The sequence below is a fragment of the Sabethes cyaneus genome, chromosome 3, assembly GCF_943734655.1.
Source record: "Sabethes cyaneus chromosome 3, idSabCyanKW18_F2, whole genome shotgun sequence".
NCBI lineage: Eukaryota > Metazoa > Arthropoda > Insecta > Diptera > Culicidae > Sabethes > Sabethes cyaneus.
This window is the reverse complement of record NC_071355.1, coordinates 246,613,098-246,634,990: the sequence shown is the minus strand read 5'-3', so window position 1 is coordinate 246,634,990 and position 21,893 is coordinate 246,613,098. Positions and strand designations below refer to the sequence as shown.

The 21,893-nt window shown below is 38.5% G+C and overlaps 1 protein-coding gene across 1 annotated transcript in view; it reads left to right on the top strand.

Moving 5' to 3' along the window:
* LOC128741022 (putative RNA polymerase II subunit B1 CTD phosphatase RPAP2) overlaps positions 1 to 21,893 on the top strand; it is a 45,511-nt gene that overhangs the window by 19,317 nt on the left and 4,301 nt on the right. Inside the window, exon 2 of the mRNA XM_053836597.1 lies at positions 18,786 to 18,841. Coding sequence (XP_053692572.1) covers positions 18,786 to 18,841 — 56 coding nt within the window. The remainder of the gene's footprint in view (positions 1 to 18,785; positions 18,842 to 21,893) is intronic.

The window sequence follows — 21,893 nt, the reverse complement described above, 5'->3', positions numbered from 1 at the left end:
TTGACCTGATACAAAAGTTTCAAACTAACAGGCTACCGTAAGAAATAAACAAACAAATTACAAATGAAATACAAATTTCCTCATAACTCTAGAACTAATCAAGCAAATGGAACCAAATTTGGCATGTGGGTGTTTTGGGAGGCAAATTCTTTTTCTATGGTGCATCAAGACCCCTCCCCTCTTCAGGAGGGAAATTATGACCCCTCCCCCCTATAAGAGGGAACGCTCTCATACAAATGAAATATGTACAAATTTCCTCATAACTAAAAAACTAATCAACCAAATGGTACCAAATTTGGCGTTTGGGGGGTTTTGGAGGCAGGAATTTTTTTTATGATGGTTTGAGACCTGTGGTAGGGAAATAAGGACCCTCATACAAATAAAACAGAAATTTTTGCGTTACTTAAAAACTAATCGAACTCGAGAAGTTTTAGACTTCCATAAAACATTAGTCAATAACAAGACCACCAAAAACTTTCAATTAGGTTTATTTATTTACCTAGGTCTACTGACCTCTATTGCTTTCTTTCAGTTGGGTCCGAACGAGCGACAGCGAGTACGGAGAGGATAACCCCTGCGAAATGGTACTTTCCGCGAAAATATTTTCCGTGAAATGGTACATCCCGCGTAAGGTTTTTCGCGAAATAGTATTCCTCTATATTCCGCATTATGGTCAACCGAGAAGTGGTGTACCGCAAAATGGTATTCGGCGAAATGTTATATAATCATGGTGAATATTTTAATGCTATCCGCTTTTTTTTTATCAGGCTAAGCAATGGGGGAGTTGTTTTCTACTTTACTATGAGAAAAATTTGTATATTAAACTACCCGTGAACTCCTCAGAAACTTGCAAAACTCGAGATTGTGACAAAGGTCATCCGAGATTCACGATTTATGTACAACACAGTTTAATTTGTGGCTATACGAAGTTTGTTGGGTTAGCTAGTCAATACTAAAAAATACATATGTATGAATCCCAAAAGGTAAAAAACTTGGCATGCATTTTTTTAGCCTAAATAGAGAATCTTATATATTGCCTGTATGTAGGTAGAAGATGGTGAAGGATAAAATATACATTGTTAGATTGTGTTTTCTTCAAATTAATGGAACACAATATTTAAATGCAATATAAAATGCATAGTCAAAGAAAAGGCTTTGCAAATGAAAGTTGAATTTCGTATTCTGAGGCCATCCATTCTGGAATCCAAGATGGTGACTTTCAGCTTGCTGATAAAGTTTATAAACGTGCAATAAAACTCAAATTGTTAGTTGTGGTTTTGCTAACCATACCACTTTCTGACATGTAATCGGCCTTGTGCTGACATCCCGGATGCATGGAATTCCTTTCGACTGAACTGATTCCAATATACGTATGTAGACTAAACACTGTTGAGAGCCTCGGGCGAGATGTTATTTAACTTTTTCCGCCTCGCATAACGAACGATTACAACTCATCAATAAAAAGCTGTGCACAACCATAAAAACACCCTGATCTTACTTCAAGCGCAATTATAACTATCCATCAACCGACAGAAAAAATAACACTGTATAAACAGTCATACCATCACTGCCATTAGCAGCAAACAAATTAACTCCTAAAACAATCAAAGAGTGAAAATATTGCACCAACTACGAGGCAGCCAAGCCAAGCCAGCCAGCCAGAGCGGTATTGTTAATTTACTGGAGTTCCTCTTCCTTCTCCACGTCAGTCAGTCTCCAACTACGGTATTTCGAGTTCGACGGATTGAAGCCATCGTTGTTGGATAAGCCGCCGACAAAACCGTGTCGAGTCGTTGGGTGATGGACGCGCGTGAGGAACAACCATTAGACAATATCCAATCACTGCGGTACTTGCTCTAGCTGGCACCAGTCAGCTCGAGTCGAGAGAGGCTCCGTACACTTTGACTACTACCGTCTGGAAGTAAAGCTCTATCGTCGTCATTGCACTAATTGCGATTTTCTTATCACCGTCGCGTCGGCACTCGTTACATCGACAAACGAGAATGATGATGGCAATTTATTCCAGCACTACCGATTGCTACCGGTTCGGTTCAACCGCCGGGCCGCCAGGATATCTAAAACTATGATAGGACAGGCAACGACGATGATAGATTCAGTTTCTCACCTATCGGCCTATCAACCACTGAGGCCGACCGACTGATATCAGCGCAGCGACGGATGTATGTAGTTCCAAGTAGGAAATAACACGTTTTTCGTGTGAACACGATTGTTTCGCTTGTTCGATGTCATCGGGTTAGTCGAGTGCGGTAATTTGCTCGTCTTAATAAACAGCGTGTCTTCCGCTTTCCATTACGCAAAGTACCATTCGTTTTATTTAGTTTTGCAAATTTATTTCAACCAGATAGTTAAATCCAGTCAGTCGGTCTGCACTTGTCGGTGATAGACAGTGTGCACCGCATCGGCATGAAAGTAGCTTAGCTTCGGGGAAAATTCAACGGATCGGTTACCGGTGGTAATGTAACGTAGCGCGCTGAGCCATTTGACATTTCAATCCGCTGGTACTTGGTACTAAAAATAATAAACCCATCTAAATCGAAACCTCAAACGGATAGATACACACACTTTTTTTCTTCTAGCTACCAACTAATCGTGTGGACTATCTTCGTCGAGATGGTCGTGTTGCTCTGCTCCGGCAGTTTCGAGTCGCAGCAGTTCGAGTGTGTTGATTTGTTTTATTACGAAATTAATTTTTATCATCAACCCCCTCAACCGAGTAGCCAAAGTGCCGATGCTGATGCACAGACACAGGATCTGATCTCGGCATGGTAACTTGTTCGAATGGTATAATATTTATTATAGGCATCGGTTCAGTGCGGTACCCGTACAGTGCAGTACGGACTGGTTGACTTTTAATTGCCTCAAATACCTATAAAAAGTCCGCTACATATCGGACTTAGATTTATCAAGGTGTCATTTGCCGGGTATCAGTGCTACATCGTCTCGTTGTTACTGTCGCTGGCTGCGACCGCAGCACGTTAGAGCACTGTGGGAAAGTTTTACTTCGAAGGCTTTCGATCCCCCGAGGTAGTGTGTGTTGCTGCACAGTTGCAGTACTGCAGTAACGAGGGGCCCGCAACGCGCGCGGTCGCGTAACATTGCTAGAAGATCCAGTCGCCAGACTCTGACTTACCTAAGGGTAGAAGCCGTATAAATTTTCGGATTTAACAATCTGTCGAAGCCGTTCGAGAGAAGCGAATCCAGTGAACACACACTGCTCTAATCGGGTTCGGTTTCAAACCGGTAAGCCAGTGAGTTACTGCCTAAAATGCCGATTTAATGACCACAGATTTGTGGTAATTTTCAATTATTTTTAAGCTTTTCGTGCACCGTCTATCGTGCGAAATGTAATGGAGTGATGATAAGTCGTTAACAAATTATCAAAGTAGTCGAATTTATTGGCTTCTCTGATGTTATTGGATTCTTAATTTATCAAGGATTGCAACACCAGTGTCCCGAACAAACTCCAGGTTTGGTAATTGTGGTTTTGGTAATTCCACAACGACTCACGAATCTTTGAAAAACCACATTATCATCTAAATCGGTAATGTGTTTTTATGCACAAAAAATAGAGTGGGAAGAATTCGTTTTTCAGATCGGTTATTGATGTCTTTGCTTGTAGAATTAAAAATTTTAAATTTCAATTTTAATTTTTGCCTTTCTACTATATAAATATATAGTATAAAGGTATAGAAATCACTTGGAAAACCGGAAATGGAAAGAAGGTCCTGCGGGCCGAATGTCATATACCATTCGACTCAGTTTCGAAAACTGAGCATTTTCTGTGTGTGTGTATGTATGTGTGTGTGTGTGTGTGTGTGTGTGTGTATGTGTGTGTGTGTGTGTGTGTGTATGTGACGCTTTTAATCTCACTCACTTTTCTCGGAGATGGCTGGACCGATTTTAATGTTCTTAGTGTCAAATGAAAGGTCTAGGTGTCCCATTGGTCGCTATTGAATTTCATACTGATCGGACTTTTAGTTCAAAAGTTATGTATAAAAATATGAAAAATATGGGACTTCATTATCTCATAGGTCCCTTAACCGATTTGAACAAAATTGATTGCATATGAAAGAGGAGCCTTGCAAACCCTTAACTTCCAAATTTCATGACGATTGGGCTTGTAGTTTGAAAGTTACATAAAGAAATGTGAAAAAATAGTATTTAAAACATATTTTTGTAACATATAAGCATTAATTCAATGAAAAACATCACACATTTTATTATTATTTGAAAATTACTACTGAGATCTATCAAACGAAACCGAGTTATTTAAAATCGGACAGTTCATTCAAAAGTTATTTAAACTTTAACACTTAAGCACCGTATATTAAACCGTTAAAACGTGTGAATTCAAAACAAATGTTGATTGTATTCAATGTGTGTGATGTATGTGTGTATGTATGTATGTATGTATGTATGTATGTATGTATGTATGTATGTATGTATGTATGTATGTATGTATGTATGTATGTATGTATGTATGTATGTATGTATGTATGTATGTATGTATGTATGTATATATGTATGTATGTATGTATGTATGTATGTATGTATGTATGTATGTGTGTGTATGTGATCCCAAGCAACAATGTGAGTTTGATTGTACTCTTCTGGTGGTTTTCGTGACCAATTTTGGTCTTGAATGTCATCATAAGAGTGTAATAAAACTCAAATTGTTACTTGGGATGACAATTTACAATTTTTAAATTTGCATTGAAATTCAAGAAAATATGTTTCTAACTTTTCTGAATCAATTGTCTGAAATTTTTGAAGCCTCTTAGTGGAATACGAAATTTGAAATTAAAGAAAAGAAAAAACTTTTACCGACTAAATCCCACTATTTAATATTTATTCGCAACAGATACGTATACGCTTTGAAATAAGACGCTGTTGAAGCCTGCACGTCGTAGGCGAACTACGTATCTGTTGCAAATAAATATTAAATAATGGGATTCAATCGAAAAGCTTTTTCTTTTCTTTGATTTCAGATTTTAATTGTCATTTTGTTCACTTGCTGTTACTCACAATTGTACACGAAAAGCAAACAGCGAAGAAAAGCAGTTAATTTAAGCATGAAGGTATAGTGGTGTATAGGATTAAAAATGAGTTGATTTTTCCAAATAAATTTATACAAATTTCAAACAAATTTTGCGCATCAATAGATGCTCTTTTCAATCAATAGATAGAGCTTAGAAATGTTATATGAAAAATAGGAAGTAAACGTTGCACGGTAGTAATTTTGTAAGATTTGTTTTCGTTAATGACATTTTAAAGGACAGATGTCTTATGTCATGTATCATGTTTCAACAAATAAATCAAAAATGACAAACACTGAAAATCATATCGATCATATTTCCCATTCTCAAGCATGTTTAAGGCGCAGCTTTTGCAACCCTCTTGTTTTCCTAACCCTCCAACATTGTAAAAACGATGCGATCAAGCTAATGACTATCTTTTCATGAAAGTACATTCAAAAAAAGCATAAGTTTTGATTTTCATGCAAAAATAATTATCTGAAGGAGCGCCAGCTAAGAAAAAGTTCAATTTCTCTTTTTCATATCTAATGCTCTATTCAGTTATTTTTTCTAATTCAGATATATTGCAAAATTGAAGCCAAGCAAACTAATAGTATAATTTTGAGATTAATCATTTTGTTGTCGATATTCTTTGTCTTCAAAGGCGAAGTATAATAATAATTTTTCTGAACTCTTGTTTTTCAAAGATGCTAACTTTTGAACACATGGTATTAATTAATTAGCAACAAATCTGTTCTGAACACATATTTCATATTGTCAATTCAAAACAAGTTTCCTATGTGGCTCTGAAGCCCGAAAGTTTAGGCCGACCGATTATAAAACTAAATAAGGTGTTACAAGTATCTACGCACACAAGGAAAGAAAATTTAATTATTCTACGCAATACGTTGTGAATTTTACTGGCAAATAAGGATTTTGAGGAATACGGAACGGATATTTAAAAATATAGTCAAGTTAATTATACATAGATGTTCCTGAGAAATTAAATGATGATTATTGTGACAGTAGAAAGGCTAGGTCACGCCGCTAGGTGGATTAATTCGGGTTTTCTCTGGTTGTTTTGTATACAAAACTCAAAGTCGTCACCAAATGTCTACCAAGGAGACAAAGAAACATTTATCCAAATGCGTTGCTTATGTTCAGAGAAAAAAGTATGGAAGTCTGTGCCTAGATAACTTGTAGCACTAGTCAACTTTAAGTAACTAGCTTGAAACTGGTATGCAGGTGAGGAAGTCAGCTTACTTAAGAAGCTACAACTTAAACCGTTGAACCGAAAAAATAAATGACGCCCGCTGCATCTTACTAGTTCCTTTCGACATTCTACAGTTATTTGCATGCTTGACAGAGACAGGGATTTGTAAAAGGAAACCACACTTAACAGTTGGGGTGTTCAATTGTCGTCCCTGCCTGTGAAGCAAGGTAATCACGAAGAAAATGCATGGAGAAATTTGACCATGAAAAAAGAAAAGCAAAGCCTTGAGCTGAAACGTCTTCCTAAAGCTTGACCCTTCTTTATCGACAGACTTCACAGCCGGTTATTAGTAGAGTACATGACATCTACGGGGCTAGTGCAACAATTCTACTGACTCTATCTATAAAAACCATATAAATGCTATGTCTATTATGAATCGATTGGTATTCAAACCATCAAAATTCATTCATAATTGGCAGAGCTATTGGCGTTCAAAATCTTTCATATTTCCAGACGCTCGCATTTTTTGATTTTTTGGAATTACCCTCTGTATCAGCTACCTTTCTGAGAGATGCACATTGCTCCAAAAGGGCGAAAAGCTGAACTTTTTTACTAGTGTCTTTTGCTTTCATTTTATCATTTATAGTCTTCAGCACTTTTGTTCGTATGAATGTCAAAAGTTCGTCATTGCTCACTATAGTAGAAATAAAAAAATAACTTTGTTGTGTTAGGAAATATAGACATAGTTTCTTCGGCAAAGTTGAAAATATTGTAAAAATAAGCAACTTTACTGAAGAAATAAAATTTCTATCTCTATCGAGTGCTGAACTATAAGGTATATTCTTTAATACTTCTTTAAAAATTGGTTTTTCATACTAAGCTTTTGTTAGTTGCATTTTAAAAGCGTACAATGTTCTAGGTAATTATCGAAGATCTTAAAATACACGTTTTCGCAGAAGACCGCAAATCTTTTGGACCTTTACTTGCTGAGTTATCGCATATGCCCATATGCTTCACGAGCCCATGGGGTAAAATGGGGCAACCGGATTTATGAAATCAGCGCTTCATCTTAAAGCTTAAGTCGAGTACTATAAGCTTGTATGGGTTCCGCTTGTCCTCAATCACCCAGAGAGTACGAGAGGAGTACGGCAAGGATACGTTTTATGTGTTTCACGTTCGATAAAGGCTCGATTCACGTCCATTTTTTATATTAGTAATTAGTAATAGACACAGGATTTCTTCGGCAAAGTTATGTAAAATATAAAGGTAAACCACTTTGCTAAAGAAATGACATTTCTATTCCTATCGAATGTACAACTGTAGAGCATTTTCCTTGGAAAAGGATTTAAAAATTAGTTTTTCATACTTAGCTTATGTTGGTTGCATTTTACAGGAATATTTGGTTCTAGGCGATTGTTTAAGGACTCAAAATACACGTTTTTGCATTTTCTAGAGATTGCAAATCTCTGGGACCTTTCTTTACAAAGTTATTGCTTTTGACTCGTGAAGTAAGGAAAAAAAAGCTTAAATAAGCGATAATTTTGTAAGGAAAGCTCTTAGAGTTTTGCCATCTTCTGCAAAAACATGTGTTTTGAGTCTTCCAAGAATTGCCTAGAACCATATACTCTTGTAAAATGCAACCAACATACGCTAAATATGTAAAACTTATTTTTAAAGAATTTCTAAAGGAAATGCTCTACAGCTCTGCATTCGATAGAGATAGAAATGTCATTTCTTTAGCAAAATTGTTTATCTTTATATTTTCTATAACTTTGCCGAAGAAATCATGTATCTATCTACGAACAAAAAAAATGAACGTGTATCGGCCTTTCGCGAACGCAAAACGCATAAAACGTATGCTTGCCGTACTCATTTAGGTTGTTGAGGACAAGCGGAACCCGTACATGTTTATAGTACTCGACTTAAGCTTTAAGATGAAGCGTTGATTTCATAAATCAGCTTGCCCCATTTTACCCATTTTACTTTCTTCAGCAAAGTTGCTTGTTTTTACAATATTTACAACTTTGTTGAAAAAACTGGGTCTATATTTCCTAACACAAAAAAGTTATTTTTTTATTTTCATTATAGTAAGCGATGACTAACTTTTGACAGTTTTATATTAAGGGGGATATTCATACAAAAGTGCTGAAGACCATAAATGATAAAATGAAAACAAGAGACACTAGGAAAAAAGTTCCACTTTTCGCCCTTTTGGACTACTGTGAGATGTAGTCCTACGTTAAAAGGTATATTAAGATTGAGAAACATGACTTTCCAGAAGGGTGCGTCTTATAGCGTCGAGTTTGTTTCCCAAGTCTCTGGAATACTGGAGCGTATGATTTATTTTTTTATTAATTTTTCTTGGTCGGAACGTTATAAAATTGGTAAAAAGCGAATAAGCGAAAAAGTCAATAGAATTCTGAAATTCACTTAAATACCTACTCTATTTGATTTGATTCCGTTTTTGGTGTGGTGTGCCATTTGATTCCATTTTTGGTGTGTCTGTCGCTCTTTTCCGTTGTCTTCGTCCTTAGAGGGCAACGGAACGAATCCGAAAAGTTTTAAATTCGTTGTTTAGAAGTCACTACTTAGTACTTTATAAAGGGCGTTCGATACAAAGAACGAAAGTGGTTGTACGACAGCATGTCTGGTGAATATAGCAGGCAGGGTTAAAAGTTTCCAGCACTATTGGGTATTTTTCAAAATTATCGTAAGAGTTTGCGCTACAAGGTCTCAGAATTTTATAACATTTAGTAATAGGCGGTTTTATGAACGAAAACAGAGATTTCTCATTTCTCCCGACAATTTTTTCAGGCAATTTTTGGGAGTGACGGCTCACGGGAATCTGTTTTTTTGTTCGGAAAAGTACAAAATTTGGAGAAATAAGAAGTCGAATAAGTAAGAGGAGCAAAAAGTTTAAAAAGAAGCAAGAAGTCGGAGAAGTAAGAAATAGAAAAAGTTGGATAAAGTGAGAAAAGTACGAAGGAGAAAAAGTGGCAGAAGTTAGTAGTAGAAAAGTCGGACAAGTGTTGCGAAGCCTGTATTCGTGTGGTCTAATTTTTTCACGCACGCATTCTCGTACTAACGAACACGCTGGCATGAGAAACTCTATTTTTATATAATATCTATTATCGCTCGTTTTTATATCTATTTTTATATATCATCGCTATTTTTTTCCTGTACTGCGACGAGTTTTTGCATTTAGGTATGAGTCACGGTCCGAGCAGCTGATACCGATCGCTTGCGAGGGCTCACGCACTTTTTCTCTTAATTTGTATCTATACATTCTGTTGAGCCGCTAGACCTCACGAGCTGTTCGCTGGTCACGAGTTGTTGGTCTCGTGAGCGTGTTGTACAGAAGGATACTAAGAGGCTATGTGCTTGCGATTATGTAAGTAGCAGAATGTGTACCCACAGGACCAGTGGTTGTTTGTCGTACGCTTGCGTCAGTGGCGTAAGCGTTAGGTGCTATGCTTCTCATACTCGCTCGCGTGAAAGTGAGCAGCGTTAGCTTCTCACTCGATTTGCAACATTGTCGTTTAGCTGGATTTAAGCTGAAAGATATTATTAGAGTTAACAGGATCGTGGTTTTCTGTCCTGGCGATATATTCTATCGAATAAAAGTTCGAGAACTTATATCATCAATATTTAACCCTCTAACGAGCAACATCGTTGAAACGATTTGATCATGAAAGTACACTCAAAAGAACCTTAAGTTCTGATTTTCATGCAAAAATAATTATCTGGAGGAGCGTCTGGTAAGAAAAAGTCCAATTTACCTTTCTCGTTTTTCATGTCTAACGCTTTACCCAGATATTTTTTTACAATTCAGTTACATTACAAAATTGAAATAAAGCTTGAAATTTACTCATAGAAAAAAATTCAACCATTTCGTTCTAGTTGTCCTTTTTCTTGAAAAGTAAAACAGGGAATATTCGTGCATTAATTATTTCCGGAATTTTTTTTTATTGAGTGACGATAACTTTTGAATGATTAGTCAGAATGTTGTGATATTAATATCAAAGTTTCAAGAAATCTGTTCTGAACACATTTTGCATATTGTCAATTTAAAGCAAATTTCGTGTGCGACTCTAGGACCCCAAAAGCGAAGAGAAGGTTAAATATAATTTAAAATTATTGACATGTTTGAAATAATTTTGACAATTTACAAAGTACTTTCTTTCCTAGCAATCAAACGAATGTCTTATAAATTTGTATAGAAAACTCTAACCTTTTTTTTCTTTCGTCTCCATTTTCAGGTATGTCTTTGTTCATCGCAATATTTCCCTTCGGACTATTTTCCCGTAAGTAAGTACTGCTTAACGAGATCACCCCAACACCGTGTGGAAGTGTATTTTGAACAGTAATTTTCCCACTGCAAAGTAGGTATCCATAATACCCGTCCTATGTTTGCATAATGGTTTTGCCCGTACCGTACCGTACTTCCCCGGGGGTAAAAGTCCTCACTCCCTTTATACATCTGTGCGATGCTATAAAAATAGAAAGTGAAACATAAAACTTGTTCACTCGAAGTTCCTGACTGACTAAGCGTCCACTGCTGCTGCTGATGTGTCGACGATTAACCAGCTTTCGGGGCGGTCGGATACTAAAACAACCGTTCAGTTCGGTTCGGCTGCCTGCCAACCCATACCGCACTGGGTATCTTCCATAAAACACCGGTAATAGCTAAAAATTAATGAACGCTTTTTATAATAATCATTGCCAGGGTAATTGCTGAATATAGTAACATTTTTTTGCCACTACTATACTGCTGCCTGCCGGTTTACAACTTTTTCCGTAAGAGCGTTTTTCCATTCATCGGACTTGGTCCCTTCGGGACCAGTGTAACTCCAGCCAGCCAGACAGCTCCGATTTGGTGTGATTTTATTGGCTTTCTGCGTTGAACTCATTCGGTTATGCTCCACGTTCGGTAAGCCACAAAACATGGCACAGTGGAACAAATGGATTGCTCGATTAAGTGGCAACGCGAAGATGGAAGTTTTAGTTTATCTTTTTCCGGTATTATTTATTGGTGATAAATGATGCACTTACTTCTTTTTAATTTTTTTAATTTGTTGCAACATTCAACGTTTCATCTTTAGCATTCAACTTCTTTAGGGTGAAGTTATTTTTATTATTCTAATTCATTGGACTCATTACTTAATGTTTGCTGCAAACAAGGTAGTTTAGCGTCAGAATAAAAAAATTGTGTCGTTCTCATATTGTGGCCAGCTAGCTCTCAGCTTTTGCCTGACTGTGGGTGGTTTTGCAAACTGGTTTCGAAAATTGTATGTCCGCCCGGCTGCCTTGTGCCCGGTGGGGGACAGTCTAGCCGGTGTGGGACGATCGGATTCCAAAACATAAAATATACAATAAATTTTCATTTAAATCATTCCCTTGGTTGCATTTCGTTCGTAAACTTTTCTGATATGACTTTGTTGGTTTTTTTTCTGTTCTCTCCTCTACTACCATCAACATTTGCTACCGGGTGGGTTTCGGTTTTCATTGTCTCTGTTGATTGGAGTGTGTCCACTCCAGTGGTTGTGTGTGCAGCAGCACCACCACCACCACCGGTAAACCTACCGGTGAAAAGCACTAAAGGAAAATTTTGCAACCAGCAGATTGCAGTTGCTGATTGCACTCACTGCTGCAGGTTGCCACTGCCAGACGAAGTGGAACAGGCCACTGTTTTGGTTACATCATAAGTATGTACAATTTCGGGCTGCATTGCTCGGGTGTTTTGTTTCTGCAGGTATTGTGTGATAACATCCAACGTACGCTACGGTTTGGTTTTAGCTCTTAAAAGCATGATTTCGAATTCTTGGAAGGAAAAATTAGGTCACAACTCTGATAGCAGGAGCATTGTTCTTTTACATAGAGCATGTTCTGCTGGTACTTAGAAGAAAACAACGGTTTGTTAGTAATTCCGGTTATTATATTACCATACAGGTGAACCAATTTGAGCATTCTCTTGCTGTAATAAAAGCTCGCCGGAATTCCATGCAAGTTACTTTGTTTTAAAAGAGTTCAGAGTTGTGATGCACTCCTCCATATGTATTCTTCATCACGTACAAACGTATTCACAAACTAGCATGAAAGTATGATGAGCAGATCCCGAAGTGAACCGTGTCCGTTCCCAACGGAAAGGCCGGGAACGGCCACACCGGCAGAAAAGGAAACAAAAACGTAATCATATTACATGACCTTCGTTGAGCCTTGTTTTCCCCGGTTAAATTCTTTTGCGTTTTCTCCTGTTTGGTAGAAACCGGCGTGTACTTACTTTGTTGTAGGTGCAGGCTTCAGCCGACACCTGACCTGACCGGGGATCGACCGGACGAATCCTGTCAGTACGCATCGGGCGAGGTGTCAATGCGTTTGTCGGCAATGGACCGAGTAATGAAGGGATTTAATTGTCATTGTGTTTTTAAATTGATGGGGAAGGTTTCTTCCTGTTGGCTGCGAGCGGTTGCTTTTTTTTGTTCCCATTTTTTTTCGTTTGCCGTAGAGAAATTTGATATTTTTTACAATGTAGTGAAATACCGAAAGCCCCGGTATAAATAAAAAGGTTCAATCGCTTTATTAATTGAACCAGGGTTTTGCCCCTCAGGTAACGGTATTCAACAAACCTTTTTGGAATTACGTTCTTTAAGCTGCTTGGGCATATTTTACCACATTGAATGGAGATTAGTTGGGGAAACAAGGGCCAAAGAAGAACGGAAAAATATAAAATAGAAACGCTTTATATTTTACTCTAACTAAAAGTAGTGAAAGCATATTTGGAAACATCTTGGGAAAGTTGTTTACATAGCACCAATCTGCAAATTGGTCAACAAAATCTTGCAGTTGCTGGAATGTTAAAATAACGTTTTTAAGTAATCGAGGAAATGGTCCTAAACTATTTCCCTGGGGAACACCATTTTTTTCAGAGATTTTTAGGCTTTTTGTTAGAGGGATTTGACTAACCTTACTAAAGTGCTATAATTGGTTGATTTGTATGGAATTTCACCGAAAAGTGTTTTGCGATAAGCTTTTGGCTTTCGGTCCGCTCGCAAAAAAGGGTGATCCGTGCTTACTCACTATCGGTCGTTTGGACTCAGTTAATGGATAGTCCTAGGATGGAACGAAATCGAAATTTCTATCCTACTTTTTTAATGAAATTACTATGAAAATAAAATGAATTGTTTTGAATTTCGCAAATTTGTTCTTGTTTGTCAATTCTGCGTATGGTGCCTAATTCTGTGCGCCTCACATTTTCGTCAAAACTTCCAAATTCTGACAAATTTTTATCTTTAACACATCTCGGAAAATATGTGCACATAAAGGTATTTATTTGAGGATGCTATGACTTGTAAGGAAAATATGTGGTGCGCAGAATTAGATGTGTTTACGGTATAATAAAAATAAAAAAAATAACTTTTCTGTCTTAATAGTAAGGGACATGATTTCTTTAGTAAAGTTATAGAAAAAGTAAAAACAAGCTAATTTACTGAAGAAATATCATTTCTATCTCTATCCAGTTCAGAACTATAGAGCATTTTCTTAAAATATTCTTTAAAAAATAGTTTTTCATACTTAACTTTTATTGGTTGCGTTTTATAAGTTATAGGTTGAAGCACATTGTTGTAGGGAATTATCTAGTTACTCAAAACACACATTTTTGCAGAAGACAGCAAATCTCTGGGATATTTACTTGCTAAGTTATCGCATATTCAAGCTTTATTTTTTTTAGCTTAACAAGCCTATAGGATAAAATGGAGCAAGTGCTTCATCTTAAAGCTTAGATCAAGTAGGTACAAAATTGCACCCACCCATATGAGAATACGGCATGCATATGTTTTATATGTTTTGCGTTCGCTGAAGGCTCAATACACGTCTACTTTTTTGTGTTAGTAGATAGAAACATGTTTTTTTCGGCAAAGATGTTGAAAATGTAAAGGCAAACATTTTGGCTGAAAAATGACAAATATACCTCTATTGGGCGCAGAGCTATGAGGCATTTTCTTGGAACGTTCTTTAAAAATTAGTTTCTTATACTTAACTTTTGTTGGTTGCATTTTTCAAGAACATATTATTCTAGGCAATTACCGAAGCACACAAAACGCACGTTTTTGCAGAAGACCGCAAATCTCTATGACCTTTCCTTACAAAGTTATCGCTCGTTTAAGCTTTATTTTTCCTTAACTATACGAGCCAATAGGGTAGAATGGGGCAAGTGGAGACATGAAATCAGTACTTCACCGTAAAGCTTAGATCAAGCTTGATAGGTGATCCTTGTCTCCACCCAACCTCAAGTCAAGTAGTCCAGTTGAGCAGTTGAATCGAGTAGTCTAGTCGAGCAGCTTAATCGAGTAGTCTAGTCGAGCAGTCGGGTCAAGCGGTTCAGTCGAGCAGTTCAGTTGAGTGGTCTAGTCGAGCAGATAAGTCGAGCTATCGAATCAAACAGTTAAGTCAAGCAGTTGAGTCGAGCAGTCTGGTTGAGTGGCTAAGCCGAGCAGTCTCGTCGAGCTGTTGAATCAAGCTGTCAGTTAAGTCGATCAATCAAATCGCGTAGTCTAGTCGAGCAGTTGAATCGAGCAATCGGGTTGAGCAGTTGAATCGAGCAGCCGATTCGAATAGTTCAATTGAGTAGTTGAGTAAAGCAGTTCATTCGAACAGTCGAGTCGAACAGTTGAGTCGAGTAGTCGAGTCGAGCAGTGGAATCAAGCAGTTGAATCGAGCAGTTGAGTCGAGCTTCGAATCGAACAGTTGAGTCGAGTAGTCTAGACGGGCAGATGAATCATGCTGTCCAGCCTAGCAGTCCAGTCAAGCAGTCGAATCGAACAGTCCAGTTGAGCAGTTAAATCGAGCTGTTCAATCAAGCAATCAAGTCGATCTGTCCAATCAAGCAGTTGAGTCGAGCAGACGAATCGAACAGTTCAGTTAAGCAGTCCAGTCGAGCAATCAAATCGAGCAGTCTAATCGACCAGTCCAGTCGAGCAATCTAGTCAACCAGTTGAGCAATCGAGCAGTCCAGCAGTCGACCAGTGAGGTGACTGAGAATACAACCCATTGCTACGAAAACATGACTTCCTGTCAGGGATCTGCTTTTAGTTACCGATAAGCCTCTTATGACGTTCTGTCAGAGACCTGGTTTTCGGTACAGACATAAGCCTCTTATATAAATAGATTATATAAATAGATGGTTGCGCGACATACGAACGTTAGACATATGGACATTAGGCATAATGGACAGTAGGCATAATTTACAAAACTTCGCTTTCCTATGAATTCGAAATTGAGCCAATCATCGTTCCGTCACAATACAATGAAAACCGGGGCCTCTCATTTAACATAGTCATTTTGCTTAAAACTTTTCGGTATAAAGTCATTTGCGATTAAAACATTGGCATAAACATAAGGGATCATTCGACAAAAAACATTTGGCAAAACGACCTTTTGGCGTCATTCCGTAAAAAATATTTTTTGACATTTCATAAATGATTCAGAGCGAGATGGCACAGACCATGAGTTCTGCTGGCAATCCGCCGTTGAAATCACCAGCAACTACAGGGCTGGTGATATCACTACTACAGAAATCAAATCTGTCTAAGTTTATTGCTAGATTTCTTTCCTAGGACTATCAATTTTTGTTAGTTTTCCTTAGCGTTCGCATCGACTTTACAAATAGCGAATTACAAATAGCCGAAATCCAAATGGACGAATCTCAATGACTGTCACTGAATGTCGAAATTGTATTTGGTCGAATTACCGGTTTTCGAAGTGCCTATTCGGTTGAGTCTCGGAAGGCTCAACATGAAAAGGCGAATTTTCTCGGAATGCCTGAATCACTATCCAGTTTCATACTACTATACAACTCTGTGCTGAAAGCCGTATGTTGGGCAAATACCATAATTATTAACGTTGGTTGATACCAACCAAAGCGCGTTTCAATAGGCTTTATTTACGATTCCACGTTTGTAAGAAGATATTTACGATAATTTTCGTATATTGATATACGAGTTGATGTAGGCTGCGTCTCCCTTCATTCAGTCCGTACGAACTGCAGCGAGTAAGGTAGAAGGCCGTGCATATTTTTTATGACATGCGGCCATGTGTGATTCGGTCGTTGATGTTTTGACGATTTGTGATTCGACCATTAGATCAGTATGCCATTTGTTATTTCGTCCATTTGAGTTTCGACCATTTTTGTTTCGGCCATTCGTAGATAATCCGACTTACCCAATGCAGTGCTTTATAAACTGAGTCGATTGGACCTCTTGCAAGCTAACTGCAGATTACCTAACGTCAATTGTGCCTTCCTCATATTATGCCTTTCGTCGGTTATGCCTAATCCATTATGCCCAAGGTGCATTACGTCTAATATATTTATGCCTAAGTCTATTATGCCTCACATCTGTATGCCTGATGGGGTACACCCCTATTTTATTATTTTTATTGAACACTTTAAATATTTAAAACTCCAAAAAAACGTTATCAGTTGAATAATGTATGTATGTATGGGGTTAGCCACCATCACCTCAAGGGTTTCCCATTGTATGCAAGTAGAATTACTGCAGAATCGAATTTATCTACCCAGCAATTTTCATGTCAATGCTGTTCATGAAGGACCAAAAGGGGTTGGGTGGATCTATAAGCAATGTCGCTTATATGATTCCACGGGAATATAAGACACTCCTTCCAGCATAGACCTTCGGTTTCTAGATACATAACTTCGCCGTGCAAACTTATCTTGCGTGATGATTTGTGTGCTAGAAGGGCGCGTTAAAATCCTCTCCGACCACATCCCACATCCAGTCTTTGATTCATTCGATACCCTGATGCTCCCTTCCCTCCCTTTTAAGAATGTATATGTAAATGTATTAAATAATGAGTAATATGAATATACAATATATATATGGAATATCTATTATAGTGGCACTTGTTTATGTATCGCAGTCATATACTAATTAATAAACTATATTTTAAAAGTACATTCAATTGTATAAAATTGTATTATTAACCGAGTCAGCCTCCCGATGGGCCAGCTAAGTCTGCGACTGTGTAAGGTTTAAAACGGACAGCACACAAGAAAGACATCGCCACACATCAGTCCAGCCTAAAAAACAAACAGCGAAAACGAACGTTATAAGTTGAATAATGTTGCCAAAAACTAGATGAAATTGACATGAACAAGGAAAAACATAAAATATACATCACCGACGATATTCATACAAATCCTTTTATATATCCGATGAAATATGCGACCATGGCCAAAATATTATGGTGGAAATCAGCAACGCTTATATTTGCAGATGTAATTGAAAGCCAGTTTTATTATCATTAGTAAAGAATTTACACAAAACATGGTATGATGTAATTCCTCCTCTGCCACTAGGCTGCATAATTCATCAAGTAAAAAAAAAACAGTTAAAACAGTAATGTTGCCTACGGTAATAAAAAAAAGTCCTATTTGCGATCCAATTTTCCTAAACCGTTAATGAAAAAAACAGCCATAATTGGACGCGCAATCATCGTTCGTAATCCGCAGTATAACCGAACCAGCAAATCTTCACTAATCAACCACCAAGTGCCGTGTCACCTGCTTGCTTGCCACGCCGCTGCTACCTTTCAGAGGCTGCACCTGTCTCACGGTAGCTCTGTCGAAACCGAGTACAGCTAGTAAGCAAACAAGCAAGGCAGTATAGCAGCGGCAAACGGTGGCAGTTGCTTGCTGGTAGTCGATCCAAATCGGGGGCTCCAATCTGAGCCGGTTGATCTCCAATTCAACCCTACCACCGCACCGCGAGAGCCAGTTGTGCATAAATAATTTAAATTAATTTAATAAGAATATCTAAATCAAAACAAGCCGATTTGGTTCGGTTCTGCTGGGGAGAGCAGCAGCAACGTTAAGCAAAATAAAAAAAAGCCTCCAGCGCAATACCAGCCCGGACGGACGAACGGCCGGACCATATGCGCAGTCACTGACAGAGGGTAATTCTCGAAGATAACAGCACAGCTAGGCTGAAACGTCGTCGGTCATCACACGGTGGGTTCGCTCGGTGCTCATTTCAGAATGATACGATCTTCCGACTCTGGAAATCTGCAATTATTTGCAATTGAGAGTGCCCACTGTGTATGTGTGCGCGCGCAGTTGAACACCGGTAATTGGAGATCTTCCCTCGGCGAGCACGAATCGTTTTCACGGAATTGATCAGCTTGTTTAATAGAAGTAAGTAGATCAATCTCAGCTCAGCCAAAAGGACTGCGGCAATTGCGTGGTGCGGGTGCTTGGCGATTTCAATACTGTTTATGGTAATTTTTTCTAATTCTATTGAAAACTCATTTAACCTGTTCAGTACATGGGTTCTTCTGTCTGTCTGGCTTCTTTTGGATCTTGTTAGTTTCGAGCTGTCTATCGTTTTGACTGCTTTCCCGCTTCCTCTGTACACGTTTCAAATTTTGACGATCCGTGCTGACAAGATCTGACTGGGAGGTATTGAGAAGCTTCGCAAAACAGGAAAAAGAAACTTCTCTCTTTGCTGTGGTTATATTTATAGCAGCAGCAGCAGCAGCAGCAGCTCGGAAATATCGACAGATGCAACGCGTGTGTTAGGTTAGGTTATGTTTCGGCTTCTTCTCTCTCCTCGCTGCTTTAGCCTCCTTTCCTGCCATTCCGTTCATGCATGGTTGGTGGTGTAAACATAAACATTGGTCGCATCGGATACTGTTGAGCGGCAGCACATGTGTGCAGCCAGCAAGCCAGAGCCAACAGTGTCTTGAAGGAGCATATTGTTTTTGGACCGACAGCGGCGCGGAATGGACAAGGAGGGGAGAACACTTCATTGACGGTGGCTGCTGCTGAATCTGTCGGTTCTAACGCGTACATACAATAGAAGGAGATGAACCAAGACTACGAAACCAACCGAACTGCAGGGGTACTTCTCGCGGCTGGAACCGAAAACGGTGGGCAAGAAGCCGCTTGCCAAGATCGGGTCGGGGTTGCATGCGCGGCAGTGAAAAATGATTCATTATTATTTAATTAGAAGCGGCGGTACCGTCCGTGCTGGACGTTATACGCTGCCGGTTTCCTTTTGCTTGAACTAATTGGATTAACCGATAGGTCTTGGCTCTGGCTGGAGCAGTCGAAGTAACGTGGGATTTTTAGATGTTGATTCACTTTGTAGGATTATAGGCTTTAAAGAGAGTAATTTTGCTTGGACTGTCGAAACCGAATCGGCAAATTCCATGTTGAATAATTGTCACCACTGGCGTGACTAGGATGGGGCACTCTGGGACACGTGCCCTACCTTCGCGTTTAAAGTTTGATGTCATACAAACAAAAGACATTTCTTTGTTGTAGTTCAATTTTTTAATCTAAGAATATGCTTGGTAAGACACGCTTTTTTCAATATTTAATTGGACACTAATGTAATTGCAGATTTCTCAAAATTGTCCTACAGTTTAAGTCGATAGGTGTAAGGATTTGGTGAAATTTTATACCAAGGCATAGTATGTGGACTTAAACAATGTTCGAAAAGTTCGTGGCTACCAATTTTTTTTAGTAAACTCAAATGAGAATTTGAGTCATTTGAGTACAAAAATAGTATAAAAATGAAACTCCAATTAACATAGAACTGATAAAAAATTGTACATGAATAACTAAAAATGTCATAGAAGTGACAAACAAATGAGGGATTATTGAAACAAAAATCACATATGAACGGTTCAAAAATGACACCCAAATGAAACAAAGTAATACAAGAAATAAGACAATAATGGGTCCCATCGTACACTTGGCAAAAATCAGCAGACTACGATGGGCCGGCCACGTCACAGAGATGCCGAACAGTTGAGCAGTGAATTCAATTCTCTTCTCCACCGGCCCCACAAGCAATAAAGGGACCCATCGTCACAGAATAGAAGTGGAAGATGAAATCTAAACTCGTATATGCTAACTTTTACAGAAGCTAGCGAACTCGGCGATAGAAAGAGTTTTTTTTTTGCACGAACGCACACGAAAAAATAAAGCAGTGAAGGTAGCGAGCGTTCTGCTAATATGGCTGTTATTGCTTTTTATGTGAAAACCTTTCAAACGACAAGACGCTCTAGGAATTTGCGATGAGTAACCCAGGAGCGAGTACAATGGAGAGAAGCTCTAGATACAGCACGAGTCACCCCGGCTCTTTGCTGCTAGAAAGTAAAATATAATTTATAACTTTTTACCGAAATGACCAACGATTCGAGCGAATCACTTACGTTTATGTTCGTATTGTCCTCTACATTCATTTATGCTCGACAGTAGTGTAGTGAATGAAATCAAATGCGACCGACAACGGCAAAAAAACTGCTCCAAAGTTTTAATAAATCTCTTCAGCCAGGTTTTTGGTTGATTTTATAAAGCAGCCAGTTTTAAACTGGCTACTTTATAAAATCAACCAAACACTAAACGTTGAAATCTAAAATATCAGTCAAGGGCAAGAAAATTGATTAACAGTTTATTCGATCAATCATTGATCACTGCAATTCGTGAACGTTTTGTTTTGAAAGGTAGAAAACTAAGAAAGACAAACACTGTCAGCAGTTCAATAGTCATGCTCATGGGCGGACAGATAAAACATTACTACCAGGGGTAAAACTGTATGCGTTGAATGAATGCGTTTCATATTCGCCTTCATGCATGGCTGTCAATTTTTTTCAGCACTGAGGTATGCATGTTCCGCCATAGCTCCGGAACGCCTGGACCGTCTTCCATCAAACTAGGCATACTTATTCCTCCATATATAAAGTTATATTTACTAGGCATACCATGCTCCGCCATTATTCCGGAATGCCTGGAATATATGTTGCGTTGCGTAAGGGGTTGGTCATAGGCAGATTAACAAAAGGGGAAGGTCCAAAAATAAATGAGGGTGACAAAAACTTTAAATATAATTTGCAATGGCGTATATAAGCGTAACAAAAAAACTAAATTGAGCATATGTGAGCAAAAGTAGAACAATCTCACCAGCAATCCGTCTGTACAGTAGGAGGTGTTGGATAAAAAAAAGCATTAGTATAACGTGCTAGGCTTACCTGCTAACAAGGCCGTGTGGCTCAGTCGTTTGCCCAAAATCGCAGTTTTGAAATCTGGCAGCCGGGAACCACGTAGCGTCGCACCTCCTAGCTTAGCTACTCAAAAGAGCATTACCGGGTAAGGCCGCGTGGAGGCGCTAGGTAGGGGCTTGAGATGGCAAGAGCTATGTTGGTCGCTTTCTTGTTTGCCTTCCCCATTTCATAGCCACTAAAATGACTTAGATGACAAACTGATAAAAAAAAGATACAAAAATAATTCACAAATGATATAAAAATTGTTCCAAAACGCCATTTTTTATTTTTTTACCTTTGTTATACTATATAACAAAGGTTTAGAAATTGGTCGAAAAACACGAAATTGATCCGAGGCCCGGAGGGCCGAATCACATATACCAATCGATAGAGCTCGACGAACTGAGCAATGTCTGTGTGTGTGTGTGTGTGTATGTGTGTATGTGTGTATGTGTGTATGTGTGTATGTGTGTATGTGCAGCTCATTTTCTATCGCCTGTTTCTCGAAGGTGGCTAAACCGATTTGACCGCTTTTACTTTTGTTTGAAAGGTATTATTGCCTAGTATATCACTATTGAATT